Raw genomic sequence first — 27,746 nt, 5'->3', positions numbered from 1 at the left:
TCTGTAGAGCATAAGTCCAGAACCGTTTGGTGCATGAATGATAAAATGATACGGCCGTACCATCCTTTTCTCGAAGCAGGCCATTTTCGATCCCCCCATAACTTCTTCTTGAGCGCAATAAAGATTTAATGACATATAATTATTGATCTACTGTCAGAGATAATGTAATGAAACCCCTTGACTGATATGGTATCAATTTTTATAAATGATACTTTCTTTTAAATATTATGACAGTAAATTAAGTATTTAATCTGGTTCAGCGAAAGTTAAAGGTTAGTGGTACATAACCGTACCACATTTCATCATATTTAAAGGCTTAGTACTTATTTTTTTAAATTGCCGATTTGTACAAATAACCGACCCATACTCTACATAACAAGTAACGATTTCAAAGATTTATTTTATTTAGATAAATAGATTTTGCAACCCAATTTCAGTTTAGTTTCAGTATCCGCAGTGTTGGTGTAGCAAGTATTAAACTTACACGGTAGGCTTGCTATCAAAATTTTAATTATTTCGCTGCCATATTGTGAATAGAAAATTAATTAAGTGACCATTTTCAATCAATCAATCATTCAAAATACGTTTATTCAGTTTAGATGCGTCTTAGGGCATGCTTATGAATGTCAACCGGCAACGCCTGGCAATGTGTGTCCATGGGCGGCAGGGCGGTATCATGTAACATCAGATGAGCCTCCTGCCCGTTTGCCTTCTGTACCTTCCACGCTTATAACTGGAACCCAGAACCGCCACTACGCACACAGTTTACCAATCAAGACATAAACAGACTAGTATTAGACAAGGTAGCAAAAAATAAAATTGACAGAAATCTGTGGTTATTAGACCAGAGACAATAAATCCGGTGCGTGTAGCAAATGACATATAAAATTGTTTATGGCTTACTTTTTATAGCGTGGTTTATGTGCACAGTTAATACATACTTATTATATTTATGTACTGGGTTATTCCTACTAGGTTTTTTTTATTTAGGACCAATCCGAGAAGAAACGTTAATTATAACATGATTTGTATAACTATATTTCGAATAATATAATATAACGACATGATTTGTTGCATATTATTATTAATTATTTATTTAAAACCTCCTAATAATTAATATTTTTTTAACAATACAAAACATACTAGTGAACGATTAAATTCATGTGATATTTGTAGTTTTTGTAATAATTACTAATAATAAAACATTTTTTGGTTTATTAATGAACGCAATGCGATATTCTCAAAAAATCATAGACACACAATACTACGATGTATTTCTTACTTTTACTTGCTATACAAAGTATAAAAAACAATGAGTGTCGCTAATACCTTTATAGGACCTGAGGATTTCTGTAGCTGTTTCATGATATTTTGTCAATCTAACAGGCAAATAATTGAACAGCATCCTGTGTCTGACACACGCCGACTTTTGGACTTTTCATCTAAGGCAAGCCGGTTTCCTCACGATCTTTTCCTCGAACAGGGTCGAGCGTGTTAAATGCGCACATATAAAGAAAATCCTTTGGTGCACAGCCGGGGATCGAAACTACAACTTCAGGGATGAGAGTCGCACGCTGAAGCCACTAGGCCAACACTCTCCTCTCCTCTCCTCTGCAACACAACTCAGCTTACGAAGTATGGTATGGTTAAATATAGGTTTAGGAAAAACTAATTGGTTCTAGCATTGGCGGATAACGTTAGAAATATATGATATTTATGGATATTTGAATAATGACAAGATACATAGTATACATATAAAGAACAGTGTTCTTAGCTCATAAATTGACTGTATTTAAATATCTACGAGTATTAAATAACAACTCTCTATGTTGGTTAAAATATGAAAGCGTAGCAAATAAAACCCGTAGGTAGGTACTACACTAGTTTTATACCCATAGTTTTGGCGGGAATAAACCTTTTATGAATCATATAATTTTAATGTTGTTTATTTTTTTACACTTCTTAAAGAAAAGACGATGCTTACATAGCTAGAGTATATAAAAACTAATGGCGTGTGATACCGATACTAAGTGAAACCGCTGTCGATGGACAATAATATCGCCAGAAGGGTCGCAAGTGCGTTGCTGGCTTTTAAGTAATTTTTACGCTCTTTTCTTGAAGGGCCCTAGGTCGAATTGGTCCGTTCTAGTAAACAGCTGGTTCTAAAATGAATAACGTGTAAAGAAGGTGATAGGCTTAGAAAAATCGGACACTACGTAAATGTTTTTTGGGTTCAATGTAACATTGGCAAACGGGGAGGAGGCTCACCTGATGTTCAGTGAAACCGCTCGCCCATAGACACTCACAAGGCTCTCAAGTGCGTTATCGGCCTTTATTTATAAAAAAAAACAATAACGAACCTTTAAATATAATAACAAAAATAGATTAAAAAGAGTTCCTTTAGGCAAGGTTCCGAATATACTGGCAGCCTTCCCCATTTGAATAGCTAGACTAATTCTTTGTACGTGGTAGCTGCCAGCTCTTCGACTAACCTATTTGCTATTTCCTTAAAAAGCCTTATAGCGCTAGGACCCCACGGACCAGGGGTCTCGACACCGAATGGGACAAAATCATATTCGGAGCCTAGACCCCTGTATTTGCATACTTTAAAGTTTAAACCATTTATTAGAATTTAATAATGAAACATCGAATCATTTGTTTCGACTAAATTTCATGAAATTTCTAAACCTTTATCATATTTTAGTTTTAGTTTAATTTCCCGTGTCCAAAGATGAAAGCATTTCACTTGAAGGTCACCCTCTGGCCATTTGTATGCAAAGGTATATCTCATGTTTATGTTGCAAAAGGTTTAACTGAAAAGCTTTGATTTAATATCTTTGTGTAAACTTAGTCAGAGATTTAGACGAAAACTGTTAGATATTAATTAATTCTTTTAAAAATATTACCGTCATATAATGTTTAATAAAGCCTTTAATTACTGAATCGTTTATTAAAACCTAAACATAACAATCTACAGTATTTACAAGTTTCTTAAAAAATTAAAACAAATTTAAAAAGTTTGATCCTTGTGGCAGTTGTACCTTTAATGGCAGCATTTCCTCGCTGTATTGCGATACTTATTCGTTGAGCGAGAAAAGCACCAGCTCTGGTCACCGGTACTATCTACCAGGCGCCAATTTAAATCTTTAATTAAAGCCTTGTATTAATATATTAAAAAAACGTTTTTTTTTTTCACGGGTGTGAAGATCCTAACACTATTTATGGATTTCACTGTCAAGTCATGAAATATAAACTGTAAAGTAGTTATCTGTAAGTATTATCTTTTTTTTATATTTTATTATATTAAAGATACCGATTCGAATCCAGTTATTATGCTGACGACACAGACACCCAAAAATCAGCTTCTAAAAATCCACTAACATGAAAATCTTTCCAAGTTTTTACACAAACTTTAGAGCTCTTTCAATAATGATTTAACAACATTTTTACCATCTCGGTTGCTAAAGTGTTTGCACACATATGGCGTACAACTTGGGAGATCCAGTGTTTGATGCCCGCCAAAAAATTATAATAAAAGGAAAGATATACATAATATATCTCATATTTAATCGCTACAACCTACAAATTAAGCCCCCAACCGACCCATGTTAAATAAGTTTTGTCAACTGTCCCGCGCAAGCTTAAAATGGGTCACATACTTCATGTCGCACCTTCACGGTTGAATCGTACTTACCACTAATACGTTCCCATAAACTACTTACAGTTATGCGTTGGTTTTTGAAATCTTTTGTGAAAATGCGCTTAGTAATTTTTTTTTATTTACACTTTATTAAACATACATGTAAAAAACGGATTACGTAAATTATTAGGCAACGGGCGGCCTTACGCTAACAAGCTATTTCTTCCAGGCAATCCTAGAATGGAAAATAAATTTCACAAACCGAAACAAATTGTTTTACTAGGAATCGAATACAAGATATATATATAATACTAGTGGACCCGACAGACGTTGTCCTGCATGATATTTCAAGCGATTAGTAAAGCAAAGTATGAAAGTACCGACTGCAGCGCCATCTGGCGGGCTGATTTGTGAATCTAAACCATTCCCAGATCCCCTTGAACACACACAAAAAATTTCATCAAAATCGGTCCAGTCGTTTGAGAGAAGTTCAGTGACATACACACTCACAGAATAATTATATATACAATAAAGATATCACTATTCGCTTTAGTCCAACTTACTAAGCTCACACTTAAAGTTACAAATACTTATCGCGTATCATCAAAGCAGTCCACGTACGCTTCTATTTCACGAGATTAAAACCTTCGACTCCAAGATAAGCCATACCTTAAGGCTTAAACTAATTTTATCAGTAACGCTAATTAAACAACGATATACAAAGATATCGAAAAAGAAGTTTGTTTAAAAAAAATAAGAATTTATTAGTGTTAGAGATGCTTTTCAGACCTAGTATGTAGTTACACACTTTATTCATTCGCTCACTGACTCACTCACTCACTTACACATTTGCACCCACACACTCACTCATGCACTGGCGTTTTGATAATTGAATAATCAAAAACAAAATATTACAGAATGGCAATCACGAGATGGAAGCAAGAGATGGGCAGACGATATAACGAGAATAGGAGGCACAACTTGGACAGGAAAAGCTAACATTAGAAAATAATGGAAGCAGCTGGAAGAGGCCTGTGTCACAGGAGACGAGCAAATAACGTATCGATTTTCGAATATACCTTTCTCTTTAGTTATCATTCGCTATTATAAGAATACGCGGGATAAAAGATGGACACTAGAAATAACAAAATGGACTGGACCTACTGGAAAGAGACGTATAGGACGACAAAGGAAAAGATGGACAGATGACATTGTAGAACTAGCGGGGGAAAACTGGATGGATGTTGCGCAAAACAAAGAAAAATGGAAAAATATGGAGGAGGCTTTTACCCTAAAAGGGGCCATACAAAAACCAGATATAAAAAATAATAAATAAAATCTAACTTAAATTTTGTTAAAACTTACTAACTTAACTAATCCTAATAAAATATTAAGGAATATAAACTAACAATTGTTGTATGTATGGATTAAATAAAGCTTTAATAATAATAATTATAAGAATACGTAAGAATTCTTCAAATGATTACACATATACTCAAAACAACGCAATAATGTTGCCAATAACAACGGTCGTTTCCCACAATTTTGTATGAATATATTCCAAATAACCCCACTTAACTGATAGTAATTAGTTGTAGGGTTCATATAATACACTAATTGGTTCTAACGACTTAATTTCACCTTTGTGTAACCGACTTCAGAAAAGAACTAACTATATATATACTGGTCTGGTATCAGTTTTAAACTATGACTTACTTGTAGCTTATTCATTAATTTTTACTTGAATAAGCATCACCCATGCATGTCCGTATTATTAATATGGGCATACGACTGAAGTCAATTAATTAAAGTTCGCCACATAATATTTAATGCTATATCTACAGCAGTTTTCCCAACTTGGGACCCACGCCCCACAGGGGGCAATCGAAACCAGCTGGATATAGCACAACGTGGAGACTTGAGACTAAACCACTGAAGCTAACCAAATTGGAACCTAATATAAAAATTAATATAGAAAATTCTTTATTAAAATTATTAGGTATTTGAATTTCAGTTCTTCATTATATTTTGAAAATTTACTTATTGTTTAGTCAACAATTTCCTAGTGATTTCTTCCTAAAACCTATAATTTAAATTTCTTAAGTGAACAATTCAATTTTTTTTTTTCATATAAATTATATGTATGTTATACGGGGGGCATAAGAATTTTTGGTAGGCTAAGGTAAGGTTGGGAAACACTGATCTACAGTATACGTTATAAGCTATCTTTTTCCTAAAATTCATGACAATTATGGTAAACATAAATGTAAAAAAAAAATTAAATTCTCCCAATTTTAGATAGAAAATAGCGGATTGGTGGTTAACAATGGTTTTTTTTAATTGTTTAAATCCATCAGATCGATCTATGAAAATTTACAATGAAACCTGTACCTTTATGAAGAACTGTATGTACAGTGTGTATTTAAAATGCGAATTATTTGAAGCACGAAATATATTAAATTCAAATGAAAACCCGCTTCCCTTGGTCGGCAGTCACAAAGAAACAAATAAACGGAGATACAACCGTTTACATCAGTTAAAGGTTGCGATTAAAAATTTTGTATTGATTTCACTCTGACTCATTGGGTAGCTCAGGTAAAGTGTGTTTCCATTGTAATAAACCTCACGACACTCATACAAATGCCACGTTAGAAATGCTTTTCAAAGTCAAATAAATCAGTTCTCTAAAAGTCGTTACATTTAAAGAAACTTGCCTGTATGTACCGAGAGATCCAACACAGCTGTGGGTGCCTGCATGTTGCACCACGATGTGGTTGAAAAAGTGTTACGCCATGGCTATCAAACTATTTAATCACCTTCCCAGAAGTTGTAGATCACTGCCGTGTAATGCTTTCAAGGGGAAGGTGCCTTTATAGGGAGTGTATTTAGACCATAAGTTTTGACAACAATTATAAATTACAAACGTTGTGTAAAACAAAAAAAAACTTGGCGATTAAAAAGAGTGGCGGAGAGTTTATTGCCAGTTCTTCTCTTCCGTTCTACGCCCGTGATTTGAGAACTCGCAGTAAATGTAAAATTAGAAGCATTTCATATATACATATATTTCTTTTTGACGTTCATAAGTGTACATTGTGATATTATATACCTATATGAATGAATGATTTTGAATTTTGAAAAAAATAAACGCTCTTATTATTATGACATTATAATAATTAATATGACATTTTTGTATATCGGCTGATTGTGCCATTTATAATCAATCAATCTACATGTAATATTTCTTTTCGAATAAACGATTTATTATTATTACCACAATAAACAAGACAGTAAGGGTGAGATTCAGTAACGCGCCATAGAACCGCTGCATAGCCTCCCGGTTTGGTTAAATGTTTCAGACTAAAGGAAACTAAAAAAGCTGTCTACTTTGTACTTCAGACCAATTAGGATCATTAAAAAGCGTCTCAATAATAATTAGGTCGTTTTAATTTGCTTTCTCGCGCTATTAAGACCAATTAATACTCCTTATCTTCGCACCGTTTTTAGTAGCTTATTGATCTGAGCTTAATTAAATAAACCCGTCTTAAATTGGGCCAGCGTAATTATAGAGCTTTTAAAATCTGTATATATGGATTTTAAAAGAATAGAAGAGATTACCACCAATGCGATGTTTCTTCTTTTTTCTAAGAAACATGTAGTATTGCAACAGTTCTCAAAAACGACGTCTGCGCATCTATAACTTACCTTTTGGTCTTCTTTCTCTCTGCTAACTTATTTTCCTATTATATTATTATGGGAACTAAACTTATTTCTATACTCAATTTTTTAAAAAAGGATAATATAGAAGATAGAATAGTGAACTCTTGTACTTATTTAAATGTTGGCAGAGTATTGTGTATATTATGTATTTAATATCACATACTTTAATTTTTTTTTGACATTACCGTACTGGCTTAGGGAGCGTTCAAGAATTACGTAACGAATTTTGGGGGTGGGGTCCTTTCGTAAAACGTTACGATGAGGGGCAGGGATTAATGGTAACTTTTAGGTATAAAGTGTCACTTTGGTGATCACGAAACGTTTTACTATTGGGTACAAAAAACGTTACGGCGCGCTACATGGGGGGGGGGGGTTCATAATCTCAAAATAAGACACCATTTCTATATCTTCTGAAGGTCGTTCCTGACTTGAAAAGCCCTTAGCGATAAGTCGACTTGCTGCTTCCACACCACTCTATCAGCAGCTTAGTGCATTAGGGATGTTGAGACCCATAATTGTCTTTATTTGGTCAGAGATCCGGGTAGGCGATCGACCCCAACTTCTCCTGCCATTACTCCTCCATTACCAACTTACCATCACTAAGATCGGCCTTATAGTGATGGTATTTATTGTAACCATGGTAACAAACATCTTAATTCCACGTTTTATAAGGACGGAAATATATGCATCAATGCGAATTCAGTATTCCCATGACGTTTTAAAGGCAAACTATAAAAAATCTAAGCTTTGGCAAAAAGCTCTCCACTTTATCCGTACAATGGAAACACGGCAGACGTATTTATGAAATAACAAAACATTTCTGCCGCTCATCGGTACCTTTCTTTACCTGCACTGATTTATCCTACTGCCTTCGAGTTTTTTAATTTGGCTTTTGTATTGCGTTTGAGTATTCTTTGATATAAACAGTTTAAATATACCTATTTATGTAAAATTTCAAGAATATTAACGAAGATTTTTATAAGCGATAAATTTTAAATATTATATTGCCGTAGACCTACTATCGTTATATCGTAGATACACAACAGGGGAAAAAACAACTTAAATCAGTCTATCTAGTTATAAATTAAGAAAAATATTAATAATAATAAATGCATTATTAAAAAACGAAAAATATTTATTTCCAACACACAAATATCTATCACGTTTTTACAATATATATATCTTAACCTACATATATATAGTAATAATAATAATTAAAAATTTATAAATAGAAAATTAAAACATATTTAAAAAGTTTGGTCCCTGTGGCAGTGTACCTTTAATGCACTAAGGTATTTCCTCGCTGTATTGCGATACTTATTCGTTGAGCGAGGAAAGCACCAGCTCTGGGGCCACCGGTACTATCTACCAGGCGCCAACTTAAATCTTTAATAAGCGCCTGTGCAGTTGAACCCACGACTCAAGAGTCTACCAAAAATCAAAGTTGGAAGAGGGAATCTTACATTTGAGCCGAAAACGATTATTTAGTTTTCTTAAATCGTTGACTTGACAATCAAACTAGATCGATTTGTAAGTCACATTTTTTTGTGAAATAAGTAATAAAATCAGTGAGAACGTACCAAATCATTTGCCGATCGACACTGAATAGGCACATTTTTGAGTTTACAAAGGCCACTTACCTCGCCGTATAGAATTTCTAATTAGTGCAAACCAAATACAATGAGATAAACTCAAACCCAATCGGAGAATTTAATTAAACAAAACATTTTCACAGTTAACTGAGTAAAAATTAAACGATTCCCTGAATCTACGGATTAATCTGGATTAAAAATAAAACTTCCACGAACATCACCTGGTACGTTCCATTAGACGCATATTGCTAGAACGCATTAGCGCATCGAGTTTCTGCAGTTCGAATTTCTGTTCGCGCCTACTTTCTTTTTATTCTACACTGCCAGTCCTCAAAGGAGTTTTATGATTTACTATCTATGGCTCGTTTTAGTTTTTAGTCTGGATGTCTACGTGCTGTATTCCAATCACATATTCCCACCTTTTTTTAAATTCATCATTTGGTCACATTTTATAATTGTTGTTCTATTATCTCTTCCAGTTCCACAAATTAAGTATTATTATTGTTAGGATGTATGTTATATTGCACATATCTTAAGCAATAGTGTATCAGTCATTGATATCGAATTTTAAAGAATCTTAACATATATTTACTATAGAGCGCAAAGATAGTCGATAATTTCTTCTGTGACTAATTCATTTAGTAGCTGATTAATTCTTTGATTACATTTTGTGAATTCTTGTATAAATTACAGCTATATATATATTTGTGTTGTCCTAAGTATCGAAGTCCGAACTTCCGGAGTAAAAACACTTCATATACCAGTGCAATGTCTATTTGACAAACATCGTATCTCAGTTGTGTGTCATTGACCTTATTTTGGGTAAGTTACATTTGTAAACATTCATAATCTACACATCTTTCACACGCCCACCATATTTTTATCAGAGGAATCAAGAACAATAACTACTCTCTTATCTATTTAGGTTTCTTTTGTCTTTTCTAAGAACAATTATGTTATACATACATATTTAATGGGTTATTGTTTGATATATATATATTGATTGATTCAAAAGTTTTGTTTGAAACGTACAACATGTATAATTAGGACCTGTACGAATAATTTAAAGTCCTCCAATGGAGCATGGGTCGGAGATATCTTTACCTCTATTGTTTTTAGGCAAATAGAATTTCAGTCTCCAGCGAAGACACGTGACTTAAATTATTGGGTCTATAACAAGAGGTAATTGCATAGGTATTATATGTAGAAATAATATCCCTTGTAACCGCGACTCAAATATATGATCTCAGGTTAGAGAAAGGATAACTTAACTACTAGAACACTGTTGTTAACTGTGAAATATAGTATTATTCAAGTTTATACGTAATTTATGGACGTAACAAAGATTACGTAACAAAATATTACCGTAATCGTTAAAAATGTTTACAATAAAATATAGAAAAGTCAAGCATTACTATAATCATTGAAAATAACAAGTCTCCGTTTATAAACCACAAGTGGCGTGAAGGTATATACTTCAGTAGACCAAAGTATGGAAAAACAGACGGAAAAATATGTCTGCCCTGTGATTGAGGAGACAAGACATAAAACGACAGAACGTTACTTATGTATTTTCTAAAATAAGAGGCATGCATGAAAGTTAGTATAATTTCACATATAAACTTTACACTTAATTAAACCGCTGACCAAGTAAGATTAAAAATAGAAACCCTTATTTAAATCTAGGTCTCCAGCCTCCATATAAAGACTTAACATGACTAGGCGTTAGACTAGTTTTTACCCTTCTAGGTCGCCGAGATTATTAACCGGAAACTTGCTTTTTATAAGTACACCCGTAGTACACCGAAACACTTATGTTTTGTGAGTGCAAGATTGTTTCATTATTACTTTGATTTGTAGTGAATTGTAATGGCGACATTATTGTGTCAAAATGTATTCTTAAAAGTACAAGTTTGGCTTTGACAATTATGTGAAAAAATAAATTAAACTTATATAAAGTACTGTATAGTATTTATTAAATAATAATAACTATAAAGTTAATTTCAAAAATTAATACATATACCAGTCGGAGGATTAGATTTAGGTACCATTGTCTTTTGTACAAAGTATATAATATAGTTTGTATTAATAATTTGCATTTGTTTGGTACTTAATATAGCCTTTTTATTTTTTTTTTCTTATTCTTTCTCTATCTATTATATATAAATCAAAATTTCTCGATCTTTTAAAAAACTATTATTTTAATATTAAACAATGGTTTTTATTTAAGAAATAAATTTACTTGGCATGCTTTAAACCAATCATATGTCATCACTATATTACTATATAATACTTAATTAATATAATTTATACTGAATATCCTACCAAAAATATGTTGTGTTCCTTTCTTTATTTCTTAATCAAGAATTAACTGGGTCTATCTTTGTAAGATACAGGTATTTTAAATAAACCTTATTAAATATATTTAATCCTAACAAGGTAACATAATCTTATTCAGAGTTCAGACTATGTCACAGCTGTGAGTGTATAAAGTAAACAATGAAATCACTGAACACAATAGCTAGTCCTATCACAGTATTATTCATTATAGTATCAAGTAACGCTATTAGTAACACTAGATTGAGAATAACATCCTCCATGTTTGGGTTAGGTAATGGTGGACTTTCTTTAGTGTATTTAGGTGAATGAGTTTAAACAATCATTCAGATGTTAAGATATCTTCACTGCTATATATGTACTAATAATCTTTTATGCCCTATGTAATATAGAAACTAGCTTTTTGTTACTTAATGAATATGTCAAGATTTAAATTAACAAGGCAAGAAATTATCATATATTCTATTTATATCAAGTTTTATTTTAATGTATTTGTATTATTTTTAGTGACCCATAATACTAAGAATATTTAATAATAAAACATAATGTTTATTATCACTTTCAGTAAATTTTAGTATATAGTTAATCATTGTAATAACTATGAAAAAATATCATTGAAATTGCTGAGTTTCTACAGTCTCCTATCCTATATATAAAGACTTGCTACATTCCCTTCATAAATAAATATAATTTCCTGTTCAACAAAATTGAACATTTAAATAAGCAAAGCAAAGCAAGTGCAAAGTTAACTGTGTAGCTGGATTCTTAGTTAAATGTAAACCTGTTCCACTGGCTTTGAAACTGTGGAGCTAGACACTATTTTAGTTATACAACACATTTCTAAAGTTCTGCATGGGTTAGACATATTCCTGATATGTATACAATCAATTGCATATATAAGATATACATATTATGTAACAAAACAGTTAAGCAACCAATTCCATTTTGTTTATGGGAAATTTTGTAAAATATTATAATTAAAACATCTCAATGATATGGGGTAAATTATAGAAATAAGAAAGTTGTATTACGCTACATTTTATACAGGTTTACTGTATTTAGTTTTATATGAAAGTTACCAAACATAATTTTTCAATATATTTGCCTATATGTAATGTGGCAATAACAAAACACGGACCTGTAGATACATACTTAATTTAAATTTGACTTGAATAATGATAGTTTAATCAGGGATTACTAAAAGCCATTCAGGAGAAACAATCTCAAGCACACAAGTAGAAGCATGTAAGTACTAATATACATAATGTATAATAATTGTTTTAAATAGAACAAAACTATATATAACATTGAAGAGTGTACTCCACAAAGTGTGCCGGTAAAGGCAGAAAAGCCTTCTATGGAGCTACTTATGTTATCCCCACAAGCTCATCGTCATAGCTTTTCATTTAAAGTGGCATTGTGTTGTGAATGTTACACAATTTAAGAGGATTCTGCACTTGTTCTAACTTATGGGATAAACAACATATAGTTTTTACATAAAATTGTATATGGACCTTAGATACAATTCTTCCAGTTTATTATATATTATATATTTGCAGTATTGATAGCAAATTGTTCTTCAATAGTGAAAATATTTGCATGTAATTTTGTAACAAACAAGGAATGATAGTAAGATTTTATATTTATTATAAATATTTGTCACCACAAGCTTTATTGTAAACATACCCATATCTTAAAAAAATGGATAAGGACTTATGTAAATAATTATAGAGGTCAAGGAAAGTCAACTAATTAAAAGTAAAAAAATATATTCATAGTAAAATAAGTGAATTGAATAGTTTTTAATGTCTGGTATTATACCAAACACATTATCGTAGTTTGGATGTCACAAAACAATGGTAGATTTCAGTTTACGATAAAACCATCACGCGATCATAAAAATTATATATCTAAGCATTTTGAATAAATTACAGGGCATAGACTATTTAATAATTCACAATCTACATGAAACCATTTTTGGAATCATTATCATTAGCGATTAAAAACAACAAAAAATTAATGTGGAGGGAGGACTATATGTGGATACGACTTGACATACAATTTTAGAGAATGTAGGTGAATAATTATAATAGTAATGTTTACTAACCTTCGTGTTCAGGTGAATCACAATAATTTATTGCACATATCACTAACACTGGCACTATCAAGAGCACAACAGCGGAAAAAACTTAACCGGTATCGAACCGATTATACCACGGGGAAATTATGCATTTTTTTATTTACTTTATCGATATTAAAACCATCTAAATTTAACGAGATTTTGAACAGGTTCTACACAATATCACTTGGAGCACCTTAGTAATTTCATTAATAACACCTAATATCGATTCCCACAAACGACAATTCAAACAAGCGCGATAAATTCAATATTAACTAATATACATTGCCTTGCACGAGTTACTTTGATAAATTACAAAGAGTGAATAATTTTTTAACTAATTGCAAGTATTTATTTGTATGTTTTGGTGATTTTCCGTATGATTTATCTTACAAAGGTTCTAAGCAAGAGGTTGGGTACACAACCACTACGGTTAATGCTCGCGTTGACACTAAAAGCGATATAGACTGTAGATGTCGCATTCACGTTTCGGCCATCATGGAAAATGGCGATGGACATGAAACGTCAAACACAAGCTATAAAATTTAGACTTTAACAATTGTGCAGAAAGTCTACATTTCTAAAGCAGGCTCTTACATCAAAACCATTCGATCGTATTACGCGACTAATTCAAATCGCCGCCTAATACATAAGTGTTATTCGAGTGCCTGTGCACATTTGTCTACTCGTATTAAAATGTTTCTCTTCTAATTGGATGCGTTTCAGATTTTCAAACAAATAAATGTTATTACGCTTGCGCGATCACTGTTTTGTTTTGTGTAACAAACGCCCTAATCGCTCTAAAAATAAGGAACAAAAATATATTTTGGAAACAATGATTAGTTTTACCGTTCATTAAACATTCATTGAAGCATTGGTAAATCCAAAGTAATACTGTCACTGAAAATTCTGATACAGTTAGATATAATACTATCAATATGTTTTTTATTTAAACAGTATGTCAAAAGGTGCTCATTGATAGGTAGGTATATAAATGTATTATTCCTAATAGAAAACAGTGGTTATTATAAATTCTAATGTTTTTTTAAAATCTATTGAACAATGGTATGCAATAGACAAAGAGTTAAACCCTTACGAGAACATAAAAGAGTTCTTCCCTTCGAAGTGGTAGTCAAGAATTATCAATAAAAATTAACTTTCACAAACTTTCAGTAACCCTTATGATCTCATTTAATAAATTCGTTATGACAAGTAGGCCACGATACTTTTCACGCCAATTATTTTAATTTAAGTCAAGGTATTATTATTGCTGTCTATGGTTTCACTTGAATGTAATCATTTAGAATGTTTATATAGTCTACTTTGCACGATGTGCATTTTTTATAGTTTTCTGTGATTTTCTATACAATATTATATACTTTGGCCTAAAGGTCTAGATACCAGGCCATAAACTCCAAAAAAAAAAAAAAATTATATACTTAAGACGAATATTTTTTTAATATTCATAAGAATTTTAATTCAAAAATGCGCCTATTAAATAAAATTCACTGGTGCATTATGGAACGTTTTATGCTACGGTCACACGCGCGCCGTGCAGCCCGGCGGGCTGCCTGGCGGGCTGCGCAGCATGCAGCCCGTCCCGGGCCGGCGGACATTCAAGCTGTTCACACGCACGCCGTCGTGCCAGTCAGTGCCAGAATGGCGAGCAGCGAGGATCTCGGTGTTGTTGCTGCCATATCCTTTGGCTTATCTTATTTTTATTGGAAAAAGAAACAAAATGATTATATTCCGCCATGTTGTAATCTCCGATCGTAGCGACTTCCTTAGCAACGTTGAATGAAGATCCACTCGTCCCGAAAGCGCGGGAGAGACTGACTGCCTGCGCGCGTGTAAACGGTCACCGGGCGCCCGCACATTCATCCTTTGAACTTTGCCAAAAAACCGACACTTGCCCGATTCGCGGCATTCACGTTCACAGGCGCGTTCACGGGCTCGGGCGTACCGTTTACACGCTCCTGAATGTGAATGTGCACGTTGAATGTAGAGTTGAACGCGCGCGTGTGAACTAAGCATTAGATTATAAAAATAAACTCATACATAAATAATTGGTCTTATTACTATTATCCTTGAAATTCGAATACTTTGAAATTCTAAACAAGATATAAAAAACTCAAAAGCTTTTAAACCTATTTTGAAACTCGAGTTGAAGCGTTTGATTTCAGAAAAATATGGTCTATGAAAGTTTTTATTCAAGTAATTTGATAAAATATTGTCTATGAACAACCCAATTAAAATCAACAGTGCGGAAAAAGCTTACAAAGTTTAGCTTTAATCGCAGAAATGAAAAAAATAACAAAGCCTGCAATGCCTTAGGCGTCAACAAGGTAAGGAATAAGAAATATCAGGTAGGCTTGAAGTCATGATGATACGAAAATGTGAAGATTGTTAAGGTATACAGGTAAACTTTTATTATCTTATTTGATATTAATTTATACTCAAAATGGTCAAGTAATTGTAATCAAACAAAAAATGGTTTTATGCACATTAGAAAATTTAGAGCTGGTGCTTTCCTCGCTTAAGAATTATTATTACAATTATTACTGTGTTGGAATAGAAGAATATAATTATTTCATATAATCACTACATAGTATAAAACAAAGTCGCTTTCTCTGTCCCTATGTCCCTTTGTATGCTTAAATCTTTGAAACTACGCAACGGATTCTGATGCAGTTTTTTTTAATAGATAGAATGATTCAAGAGGAAGGTTTATATGTATAATAACATCCATTAAATAGTGGAGAAGTACTGTTATTTTTGAGGTTTCTAATGTGATGTCGTAAATAATTACATTTTTTCCGCTTACATTGCAAACGCAGGCTGAACCCTACGAGTTTTATCAAAATAATGTACTTAGTATTGTACACATTGAAAAGGTCTACAGAAATGTTCGTGATGGTATATGTCTATCTCTTATGGATAACCCACAATAACTTTTTTTTGTCATTTACTTTTTACGACAAATAATGGCTAATTTTCGAAGCGATTTTAACCAATACAGCATAAATCCTTATCCAATTAAATCCCTTAAATAAATTGTCGATTTAATATAGATTTATATGGCCCTTTACAGCATATGATTTAAATGAATATTTTCGATGATATTACAAATTTAATAATTGCGGGACGCAGCGCGTCGGAGGCCGCGGTTCTCCCTATACTCTATAGCACTTTGAATTTAGTATCAGCATTGCATCCGTGCGAAGCCGGGGCGGGTCGCTAGTTTTATATAAAAAAAGAAGTGTTTGTTAACGATCCATAAATATATCAGTGCAATGGGCAGGAGAGTCCGCCGAATTTTTAAAAAGTTTGTTGCTCAGACTTTGCTTTTGACTAATAAATAACCAACACGCAATCGTGTATTTAAAGACTCGGTTTTATTCTGCCATATCGCAGACCTTCCGAAACCATAATTTTTGAACAGAGAAAGCGATCTTTTAACTGACAGCTCTTTGAGTTGAAGATTAGTTATTCTATTTTTCAATTTTGTATCAAACCTCAAATCTATAAAGTTATATCTTACATTAATTTATTAAACTCAATTTAATTTGCTTTATTATTTTCGGGTAATATTTATTATTCGTGTCTTGTGAACATATACATATATACAATTGCTGCAAAAATTGAATAGACATCATTGAAAAAATGTGTTCTAAAATTTTGATGAATGAAATTTTTTTGAAGTGAAACTTCTTTGGACGCACGAGTTTTTTTTTTACGGATGAATAATAATAGTTTTTGTCGAAGAAAAGGGACAGAGCGATTGAGACCGCTTGAGAGAGAGTGAGAAGTGCGAATTACCTTATAGAAATTCTATTTTTGACGTGATAACGTCTTTAAAATCGTTTTAGTCGGGTGACATGTTCAGAAACTTGTGTCACACCAAAACCTCACGAGCGCGATCGCAGGTATAACGAGAGAGAGACGGACCGATCTCCCGTCTCATCTCGAGCGCTGCCAGTCATTCCGTGAATGTATGAAGAAAAATGTATATCATAGTCGAATAAGTAAACTTGTCATTTTACACCCGAAATTTATCATCAAAAGTGTGAATAAAACGATAGATGTAATTTAAAATTTGAAAAAATTGTTATCTTCATTAATTCCTTACTTCCCAAAAACTTATATCACCAATAAGACGTTATCACGTAAACATCTCGATCGTAAACCTACTTTACAAACAACCAATATTTTTAAAATTAAAATTTCGTAAAGAGAATTTATGAAATAGTATTTTATATTTTATGCAAAATAATTTATTGCAACCTCAAATAGTATAAGATCCCGCTATACAATGACCTTCACCGAGATGCTTATTTAATGAAACTTATTTTATATTTAATTTAATATGTCAATAAATATAATCCATATGGGTTGCCTAGCAAATTTCAGTCCAGAGTATGTTTAAGGAATATTTAAAAAAAAATTTTTTTTTTATAATTTGCATGTAGTAAATTTTTTGAACTTTTTTCAATCAATATTTTTAATCAGGGTAGTATTATATATGTATCACTAAAAACTTATTTTATACTAAAGATGTATATATACTTTAGTGTCACATAAAAATATACACATAAATAATTAATTGATTAAAAACAACCTAACTTTTGCATATGCGAAAATATTTTTTAAAACCACTCTTTTTCAGATACAGTGGCGCCACCTATTTGGATATATACTAACACCTTGTTATGTCAAACGCCATCTATTGGCAAATAGCTAAATTAAAAGTTTCTATTCACGCAACTAGGGGGAACTACTTACGATTGAAAATTAAATTTCCCGTAACTATGTTTGACGATCAGAGTGGGTAAACTTGCTCTTAACCCGAAGGTCGTGCATTCGAAGCTCGGTTGTGTACCAACAGATGTTTCTTTGTATTTGCGTAATGTTACGTATCGTGAACCAGAATGTTTTAGGGTAAAATTCAGCCGTACTTTGCCGTATGTCAAAAATTAATTATAAAAAAAACACACAATAAATGGGTGTACTTCATAAATATTTGTGTGTTGAATGCATTTCGTTAAAAGACATCAGAATGATAATACATAAGTAAAATTAATACTTACCTATCTCCAGCAGAAAATAGAATTTGAGACAGAAAAAATCCTTAAAAGACAAATATCATCACCAAACGCGATTTGGCAATAACAATGCGTCATTCTTTGTTCCAAAGTTGGGGACAATATAACAAAAGCTTCTTCATTTCTTTTCTAAGAATTTTGTGTTTTTCAACTAACTTGCGCCGGTGATGTTGTCTGCGTTAATTTTTCACTTGTAACATTAACCATGTCGAGTGGTTCAAGGTTTTGCGCTAATCCTATAACCGACTTCTAGAAAGTGGATATTAGATACTATGATGTTTGCGTGTGCTAATGGAGCATGATCCTAAATTTCGTAACAGTGTGTGTTTGAAATGTTGACAGGTATTTGATGTTAGTTGAAATATTGAAGTTAATTTTTAATACAAACTATTATTACTTAGTAAATATGCTAATAGCACATTATAACCATATTCTGACCTTGGTGAGAAATGTTTACCTGTATAATACAGTCAATAAAACTTTAATCCGCGGTAGGTATCTATATAACGGTATATACTAACACGGTCTTAAATCACAGCCTTCACTTAAGCTATCTTTGTCTAGCCTGAATACTATGTAGAAAACATTCTCAACTCTTTCTGGTAGAGTAGTGTGAATGTAAAACGTTGCGTCTATGAAGTATCATGACGCGAAACATTGTATTAGGGTTTTTGACTAATCACAATCAACCCAATAGTTTTCTGCATGGTGTATGGAAAGGCGTACACTTCTTCTAACATCAACTAGTCGAGAGGCTGTATATATACAGCTGAGTTTAATCATTGGAGAGGCAGAATACGAAATTCCACCCGTATCACCTCGACTTCCGTCGTTCCACAACTGAGCGTTTTTTAAGGCAGTTTTTGCCGCGCACCACCACTATGTGGAACCAACTGCCCGATGAAGTACACCGAAACAATTCGACTTAGGGTCCTTCAGGAAAGGAGCGAACCAATTCTTAAAAGGCCGGCAACGCACTCGCTAGCCCTCTGGCATAAAGAGTGTCCGTGGGCCGCGGTTTCACTTAACATCAGATGAGCCTCCGTCCCTGCATTTACTATATAAAAGTAAGTTCCAAAAAAAACCAGTTGATAGCGATACCTACAGGGTTGTTTTCGCAGTAATAGGTTTTGGTACAATTTCGTCTTTTAACTTTAAAATCTCACTCCTGTTTACATTGTTACAAACAGAGATATGGTAAATATGATAGGTATTTATGTTTCTTTAATTTAAAGATATTTTTTTTAATTAAAATTTATGTATGTTGAATAGGGCATAAGAATTTGAGCAATGCGATGGTGGGGCATGGCACATAAAAGGATGGGAAACACTGGTATAGAGTGCTGTAAGATGCTCTTCTCTTCACACTGAAAAGCACATATTCACTAGAGGTCGTTAGTTGTTAAATAAAAAAGGTTTATTAAAATAATTTAAATATTTATTAATACTTTAACGTTTAAAGCCTAATTTCAATAAGTACATTAATATAAAATTATGGTAAGTCATTAGTTTCCGCTACCGGCTCAGTGGTTAAGGTCTACTCTCTGAAATAATGAATTTATTTTTCATTATAATATCCATATAATAAAAAACTAAATATATGTATATATTTTAAATTAAAACTACGGCTGTTTAACGCTAACCACTGAGCTGAAGGGGGGGGGGGGGTATCTATTGGACGTAACATGCATAATAGCTTTCAAAGCATTTTACAAGTTAATTATAAAATTGTTTTCAAAGGCCGATTCGTACTAAAATTACAAATTAGATAATCGGCCTTTGGAAAGTATAACAAAATATATTTTAGTCTATTAATAAAATTCTATTAATTACGTAGGTACCTAGTTATAATAATAGATCACATTAGACGCTTTATTTGTAAATATTTAAAAAAGTAATAATGGGGGTCAAATTTTATTAATCATTTTTAATACGATTATTTATATAAAATATATTCAAAATAACATTTCAATTACGAATAACAACCGGCTCTTACGTCTGTTACGTAGTGTTTTTATGTGAATTTGACAGCTTTTCATAGAAAAATCTACGGCTCGTTCTTATTACGACAATTTAGAGTTAAGACGCCATATTTCGTAGAATTTTGACTGTCAAATGCAGTCTCTCTTTACTTATAGCAAATCTTTCTGCATATTTGATGGACATATTTTATTTCGCAAGAATTTAAGACATGATTATAACAAAAACCTTTTCAAGGGTCTCGATTGGCAGACAATTTTAAGCATAGTACGACAGAAATACTACACTACCATCACGATGTAACCTATATCGCGCGTTATCAACAAAACGTGCTCAATTTAATAACAAAATTATATGATACATTGATTATAATTTAAAATGATTCAGCTTATAATTGAATTGTACGAATAACACTTTATAACGTATACTTATTTTTTGCAACGAATGTTTTTTAAATCTTCTAATTGAATTAATTCAAAAACTACTGGGCCGATTTAGAATTTCTTTTCATCGTTATAATTATTCTAAGAAACATAGGCTAAATTTATTTCTAAATTAATAAAAAAAAGCGGTGTGAAGGCGGGATTGGCCGCTTTAACACAATAATGATAAATAGAAAATCATTATGTTTTACATTTATTTGGTATTTACATAATCTAGTCACATAATAATACTGCTGCGTTTTACACTAGCCCTATACATTGGGTGAGCCATGAGCACTATAGCAAGTCCTACCGAGGTACTCAGAGTTAAAGATTAAGTTCACCATAGATCCAATAGGACGTTAAAGACTTCCTCTGAAATTTGTTAAACTGCCCCATTATAATACATTTGTTAAACTGTCCCATTATCTTACATTTGTTAAACTGCCCCATTATCTTACATACAATTAGTGATAGTTTAATGGATCACTCTGAGTAGACATATTTGTTGTTGTCATGGTTGCATACGATTGATTGATGAATTTCACGTGGTTTTAGTACATAAATCGAACTCTTTACTCTTACTTACCTATTTCGTGGTAAACATTCTGCTTTCGTTTTACACACTTACTCTTCCATATTCGTGAAAAATGTATATGTATGTTATATGATAATAAAAAATCTATACAAGGAATAGCCGGATTACAAACAATAATTCTTTCGGAACATTAAATACTTAATAATTTATTATATGTTTTAGAAAAAGTGGTCTATTTTATATATTAAATATAATTAAGGTAGGTACTTCATCTCAGTGAATTTGATAAAATACCGTTTACTAATCTAGAATTATTTTTATGTTGTCTTTTATATATCACATTTTAATCTACATTAAAAAACGAAGGATTTCCAAATCGACGACATTTTTTTAATGTATTTTTTTTATTTCTAAAATTTACATAAAAAGTTCTTTCGCGTAGCTCCGATCGAAATATATATTTCTGTATTTGGACAAAATTAGTGCCACGTAAAAAGAACATGACAGAACAATAAATAAATCGACGCCACAATAAGATTTCCAATCATAATAGGAAAACCAATCTTCAAATACTCCATAAACGTGAATCTGTAGCCGTGTTGTTCGGCGACTCCTGCGCATACGACATTTGCGCTGGCGCCAATAAGGGTTCCGTTACCTAAAAACGTTACTGATTTCACAACATAATAACTAAAAATATATAATATCAGAGACGATATCTATCTGTCAAATAATCACAGAATAATATTATCTTTGGGTTAAACTCAAACTCACAACTTTATTATATAGGTAACCAAGTACCCTTATGAACGTCAAAAGAAAAGAAGTTAAATTGATTCTACGTATAAATTTACATTTTTACTACCAGTTCGCATGTAAGGGCGTAGAGCGGGCAAGAAGAACTGGCAAGAAACTCTTTATTCGCCTAGTTTTGAGTCATACAAATTGTTTAAAATTCATAAAAAGCTTTATTAATTAATTTACGTTTAACGAGAGTTTTGAACTTATTCAGTGATGATTCTCAAATTTCGCTTGGGAGTTTGTTGTAAAAGCGAATACAATTTACATATAAAGAGTGGTTTATCTTCTGGAGCTAGATAGATTTGTTCTGTTTCAAGCATTATACTGATGAAAGTCACATTTATTTTAAAATCTTCAAGAATAGTTTGACCAGATAGTGTCATAATATCTTATTCCCTAAACTTAACAAGTTCATTATATATTTTTTTCTTATACAACAGTGTGGAGGCTCGCCTGATGCAAAGTGATATTGCCCATGGGCACTGACAACGCCAAGGCGGGAGTGCAAAGTGTTTAGATTTGTATTTGAATTGGCGATATTTTTATGTAAAAATATGACTTAAAAAAATTTACGAAAACTTATATGAGAGATTTATTGTTATTGACTATTCATTTACAACCGTCCAAACACCACATAATACTCACCACCCAAACAAGCCCCAAAGCTCAAAGCCCACGCCAGTGGTTGCAGTGGTAGCGCCAGGCCAGTGGGATCAGACAAGGCTGCCGTTACTCGTACCATCATGGTACTCAGTGGTATATTGTCCACGAATGCTGAAGCCAGGCCAGACACCTTAAAGTACATTAGCACAATTGTGTTAGAAAATTTAAAAAAAAATGAAAAAATAATTAGGGGACTTGGGTTCCACAAGTGAACCGGAATTGACAATAATTTATTTATATTTTTTATTTTATACTTTCTAACAAGGAATCTTTAAATAACATAGATCCAACAAAAAATTCTGAAATACCCTCATGGACACAAACTAATTTTAGAATGTACTTAAGATGATCTTAATTACTTAAGATGTCATGTGGAACATGGTTTAATGGTTGCAGCTCCTTACAAACGTTGTGTAAAAGAAAACATGGCGATTATAAACTGGCGGAGACTGTCAACACTGTAAAAATAGAGTCAAAGATTCCTTACCCATAAGATCAGCATAATGGCCACAGCTAGTCTTGATTCTTCACCAACTTGTAAAATAAGGTTCTCTGTTAGTCTGCCAATCCATGCTATGAGCCCTAACTTGGCCAGGACCTGGAGATCACATGTTATGGCGTTAAATGTTTAATGACGAACTTTATGGTGCGAAACATACAGAAAAGGCGTAAGGTGAAGGCGCGGCGCAGGCGCAGAGCCGGCGTGGAACAGATAAGGCACGGATGCGACTTAAATTATATCAAAGAGGCGAAGAGACGGCACAAAGAGTCATTACGCAGGCTGACTTTATCGTGATAGCATGTCTTCCTCTTCAGATGACGGAGATGCGAAATTCCACTCTAGTCGCGACTGCTAGCGACGCGGAACTAGCGACGAAACGACGTGCCTGTGCCACGCCGCTTGAGTATAATTAACAACGTGCCGCTTACGTACATTTTGTATTGACGCGTTTTGAAGCGGCAAGATGTCTGTTTCGCGCCTATAGCAGGGGCTGAATATATTGACCGATGTAATACCTACACATGGATTTTATCTTTTTACGGTAGAAGAACTGCGTTGCCAGACTTGGTTTTTGCATAATATGTTTTTGATGGCATATATATTCCTGTTCATATAATATATCTCAAAAATAATAAAGGCTTAACATTAACAAACCTCCATTAAAACAAATAAAGCACCAAAAAAGAGTAGAGTCGACCACTCAACTCGTGCCAAAATCGGCTCCAAGTCTTCCCTCTCCGCTAGTAGGAGTAAGAGAATAGCTCCTAATAATGCTGTCCAACCTAGAGAGAGATTTTCTGCAACAAAAATATAATTCACCAAACTTAAATTTGTTTTAATTTTCTATTTATCAATTTTTAATACTATGTAGGTTGAGAATATTGTAAATACTGTGTATTTTTGTGTTTTTTTTTTTTTTTTTTTTTTTAATTAGAACGTTTCCAGATTATTCCCCGACTATATAGTCGTCGGAGGTGTTAAAAAGCTTACATAAATGTATTGGTAACCCGAATGTTTACTTTCTATTACTATATTACTACTCTACTACTACCTATTTCTTTTGACAACCCCCTGCATGACCCTCACAGCAAATCCCAAAAAGATGCCTCTCAACCTAACATTGAGCATTATTCCCTTCAAACTCGTCTCCGTTACCCTCATGCCCATAGCTTGCTCAGCGTTATACCTGTCGTATCCATACATGGGACAGTCGGTCAGAACATGCAACACTGTCTCTTCAGCTGCATCGTCACAAGGACAGGCAGCACTTTGTCTAACCCTGAACCTGTGAAGATACGACAAGAAGCCACCGTGGCCTGTCAACATCTGAGTAATCAATCCCGTTGGTTTCATTTGTTTAATTATCGAAAAGGCCGAAGCAACATTTGGAAGGAATAACTTGGTTATTGCAGCTGTTTCACCGTCTCGATATCTGTGATTCCATTTTTCTATCGTGTTTCCACGTAGACAGTTCTTCAAATGCGATATGGGAAATTTATTGTACACGGGCGCCTCTTCTAGATGCGCAGCTTCCTTTGCTAGTTGGTCTGCTCTTTCATTCCCCTCCATGCCCGAATGCGCTTTAACCCAAAAAATATCAATTTTTTTGTTGAGTAAATGCGCTTTATTTATGTTCTTACGAATTTCAACTACAAGGGGATTGAAAGAGCGACCACCCGCAACACTTTCGAGTGCACTTCGGGAGTCACTATATACGCCGTAGGTTGTTTCTGGGTGACAAAGGATCCTTTGAGTCGCTTTAAGAATAGCCACCAGTTCAGCTTGATACACGGAACAGCATGAAGATAGTTTCAATTTAAAAGTCTCGAATTCGGCACCATTTTTCCATAAGGAAACGCTGGCACCGACCAATTCGTCTACTTTACTTCCGTCCGTATATATCTTTACTGCCGGTGCATCTGTTCTAGGACGCTCTTGTTCTCTATAGGCTATAAAGTTGATATCAGGTTCTTTGGAGGGGTGAGGAATACTCATCCACGATACTCTTTGCTCCAGGTCACCTTCCAATTCAGACTGAAATAATCCTCTCTTTGCTTCGTATAGCACAGCGGCCTCCTGAATTCTAAGGTCTAAGGGCAATAGTCCAGCGAGGATCAAGCTGGCATTCAGTGATACGGTTCGGTAAGCTCTGCAGAGCTTCAGCGCGAAGCTTCGTTGTACTGAATTCAATTGCTTCCTAATTCCTAGCTTTTTAGTGGCTGGAGCCCAGACTGCTGCCGCATATAAGATTATCGGCTCGATGACTGCTGTATAAATAATATGAATTACATCTCGGTGTAAACCCCAGCCAATTCTCGCCGCCCTTGCTAATTGTTTGTAAATATTTGTTGCTTTCCTGCATATATTGGAGATATGTTTATTAAAGGTCAATTTAGCATCGAGAGTCAAACCATGTATTATGTGTATTTTTGTGTTGGAAATAAATATATTCCCCATAAACATTTATTTATTTCCTTATTTCCTATTCTTACAGTAACGATACTAATACAATAGAAAACTTTTTAATGTAAAAATTAAACTAAGAACATATAAACAAAACAAGAAATCATAAAACCTAAATCTTTTTATAACTAATTATAGATATTGCAATCCTTGTGAATTCAGCCAGTGTGCAATTTTCTATATACATATCTTTTTCACATGCCAGAATATATATATAACCTAAAAATGGGAATTTATAGTATTTGATCAGGGTTGGAATAACTTTTAGTAGCGCGATTCAAAGAATGATTTCATTGTAGCCTGGGATTGTCGCTACACATTCTTAGCATTAATTAGTCACAAATTAACTGGGTGGATGAGTGATTTACGATTCTATAAAAAAAATTAAATCGACTTCAAATATCAGTAAAAGATCTTGTAATGTTTTATTTTTGATATATCTCGTATATCCATTCAGGTTTTTTAAAAGTCGGTTAATAGTATGTACGGTATAATAGTAATTTACGTTTTTTTAGGTAACTTAAAAAAAAAAATTTTTTTGGCATATACCCCGAAATCTCATAGCTACATAAATTATTAGCAAATAATTTAATGAATGAATAAATACTTACGCAGCTGTGGTATCGCGTGTAGGAAGAACACCACCACAACGAAGGTGACGCAAATGGAGGCTTTTATAAGCAGCGGCTTGTCTCGGATACAGTACTGAAATACACCACATCCGATTCTTAGGATTATTTAATATAGCATATAGCTCTTTATCATACACTAAAAGCGATAAGAACAGATTACAGTAACTAAAACAAAAATAAAATATATTTTTTTTGTTTGAGGCTAGAAGGTGCGTTGCCGGCCTTTTGAGAATTGGTATGCTCTACGTACGGGTAAGGATTCGATGAAGCTGATTATTGTTGTAAATAAGTGATGGTCATTTCGATGCTAGAAAGATAGCAAGTGCGTTGCGGGCCTTTTAAAATCGATATGCTCTACGTACGGGGACGGATTCTATGAAGTTGATTCTCGAATAGAATACGGGATACCTTTACGAAGGATGAAGGAAATAACGATTTAGTAGCATTTGTTGTAAGTATGTCTTAAAATAAATGAACACATTCAAAGCCGTAAATATAGCGGAATAATAATAATAATAATAATAAAATATTTATTTGTTTTCTCTCACACAAAAAAATACAGACACAAAATACAAATTTCAGCATTAACAAGCAAAATCTGTGTGAGAGACTGGCGACTGTACTAGGATACCTGTATTACAGATTGCCAGTCCCTCCGCATCCGGACCGAATGGAATTTAAGTAGGTACATCAATTTGATCGAGAAACTATTACAAATATACTCACATTTAAGTGGGTGTATGTGATGGTGCATGTATGGTTTAGTGTATGTAAGTGTTAATGTATGTATGTGTTAGTGAATTTATGACTTAGTGTATATATGTCTTAGTGAAGCATATATGAGCCTGGGTGATAGTGTACCTATGTACTCGTATACATAACGTGTTAGTGTTAGGTATTAGCTGAGGACTACTAACAACTTCTCAGTCCCCTCGTAGTCTAGATTTTTAAGCCATTTGACTGTAGCTTTTTTACACTCATATTTAGTAAGCGGATATATGTTGATCAACCTGTTTATCTTGTTATATAGGTGACAGCCCATAAAACCAAAAAACCTTCTTGAGAAAGCTGTGGACCAACGGGTATCTGAGGTGCAGACTTTATATTTGCATCGTTTGTTGTCATTCAAAGAAGGATCATAGCGAGTTATGGAGTGTTGTTTGAGCACAGTGTTCAGTATAAATAGTTGACGAACACTCAACACGTCAGATAAAAGATATAGATCTTTGGTAGGGTAA

General features: G+C 33.2%; 2 protein-coding genes across 4 annotated transcripts in view; both read right to left on the bottom strand.

Moving 5' to 3' along the window:
• Nucleotides 1-13,867, bottom strand: part of LOC125055053 — a 124,377-nt gene extending 110,510 nt beyond the window's left edge. The window contains exon 1 of the mRNA XM_047657259.1: nt 13,394-13,867. The gene's annotated coding sequence lies outside the window, so the exon portion shown is untranslated. The remainder of the gene's footprint in view (nt 1-13,393) is intronic.
• Nucleotides 13,868-20,967: 7,100 nt separating this feature from the next.
• The window catches only part of LOC125055172 (P protein-like), a 40,414-nt gene continuing 33,635 nt past the window's right edge, over nt 20,968-27,746 (bottom strand). For all 3 annotated transcript variants that reach the window (XM_047657459.1, XM_047657460.1, XM_047657461.1), the window contains 5 exons: nt 26,488-26,581; nt 24,068-24,210; nt 23,399-23,509; nt 22,894-23,041; nt 20,968-22,105 (listed from right to left, as the gene is read on the bottom strand). In XM_047657459.1, the coding sequence (XP_047513415.1) occupies nt 21,927-22,105; nt 22,894-23,041; nt 23,399-23,509; nt 24,068-24,210; nt 26,488-26,581 (675 nt within the window). In that variant the 3' untranslated portion in view covers nt 20,968-21,926. The remainder of the gene's footprint in view (nt 22,106-22,893; nt 23,042-23,398; nt 23,510-24,067; nt 24,211-26,487; nt 26,582-27,746) is intronic.

The sequence above is a fragment of the Pieris napi genome, chromosome 13 (assembly GCF_905475465.1).
Source record: "Pieris napi chromosome 13, ilPieNapi1.2, whole genome shotgun sequence".
In the NCBI taxonomy this organism is placed as follows: Eukaryota; Metazoa; Arthropoda; class Insecta; order Lepidoptera; family Pieridae; genus Pieris; species Pieris napi.
Note: the sequence above shows the minus strand (reverse complement) of the source record. Positions and strands in the feature narration are given on the sequence as shown.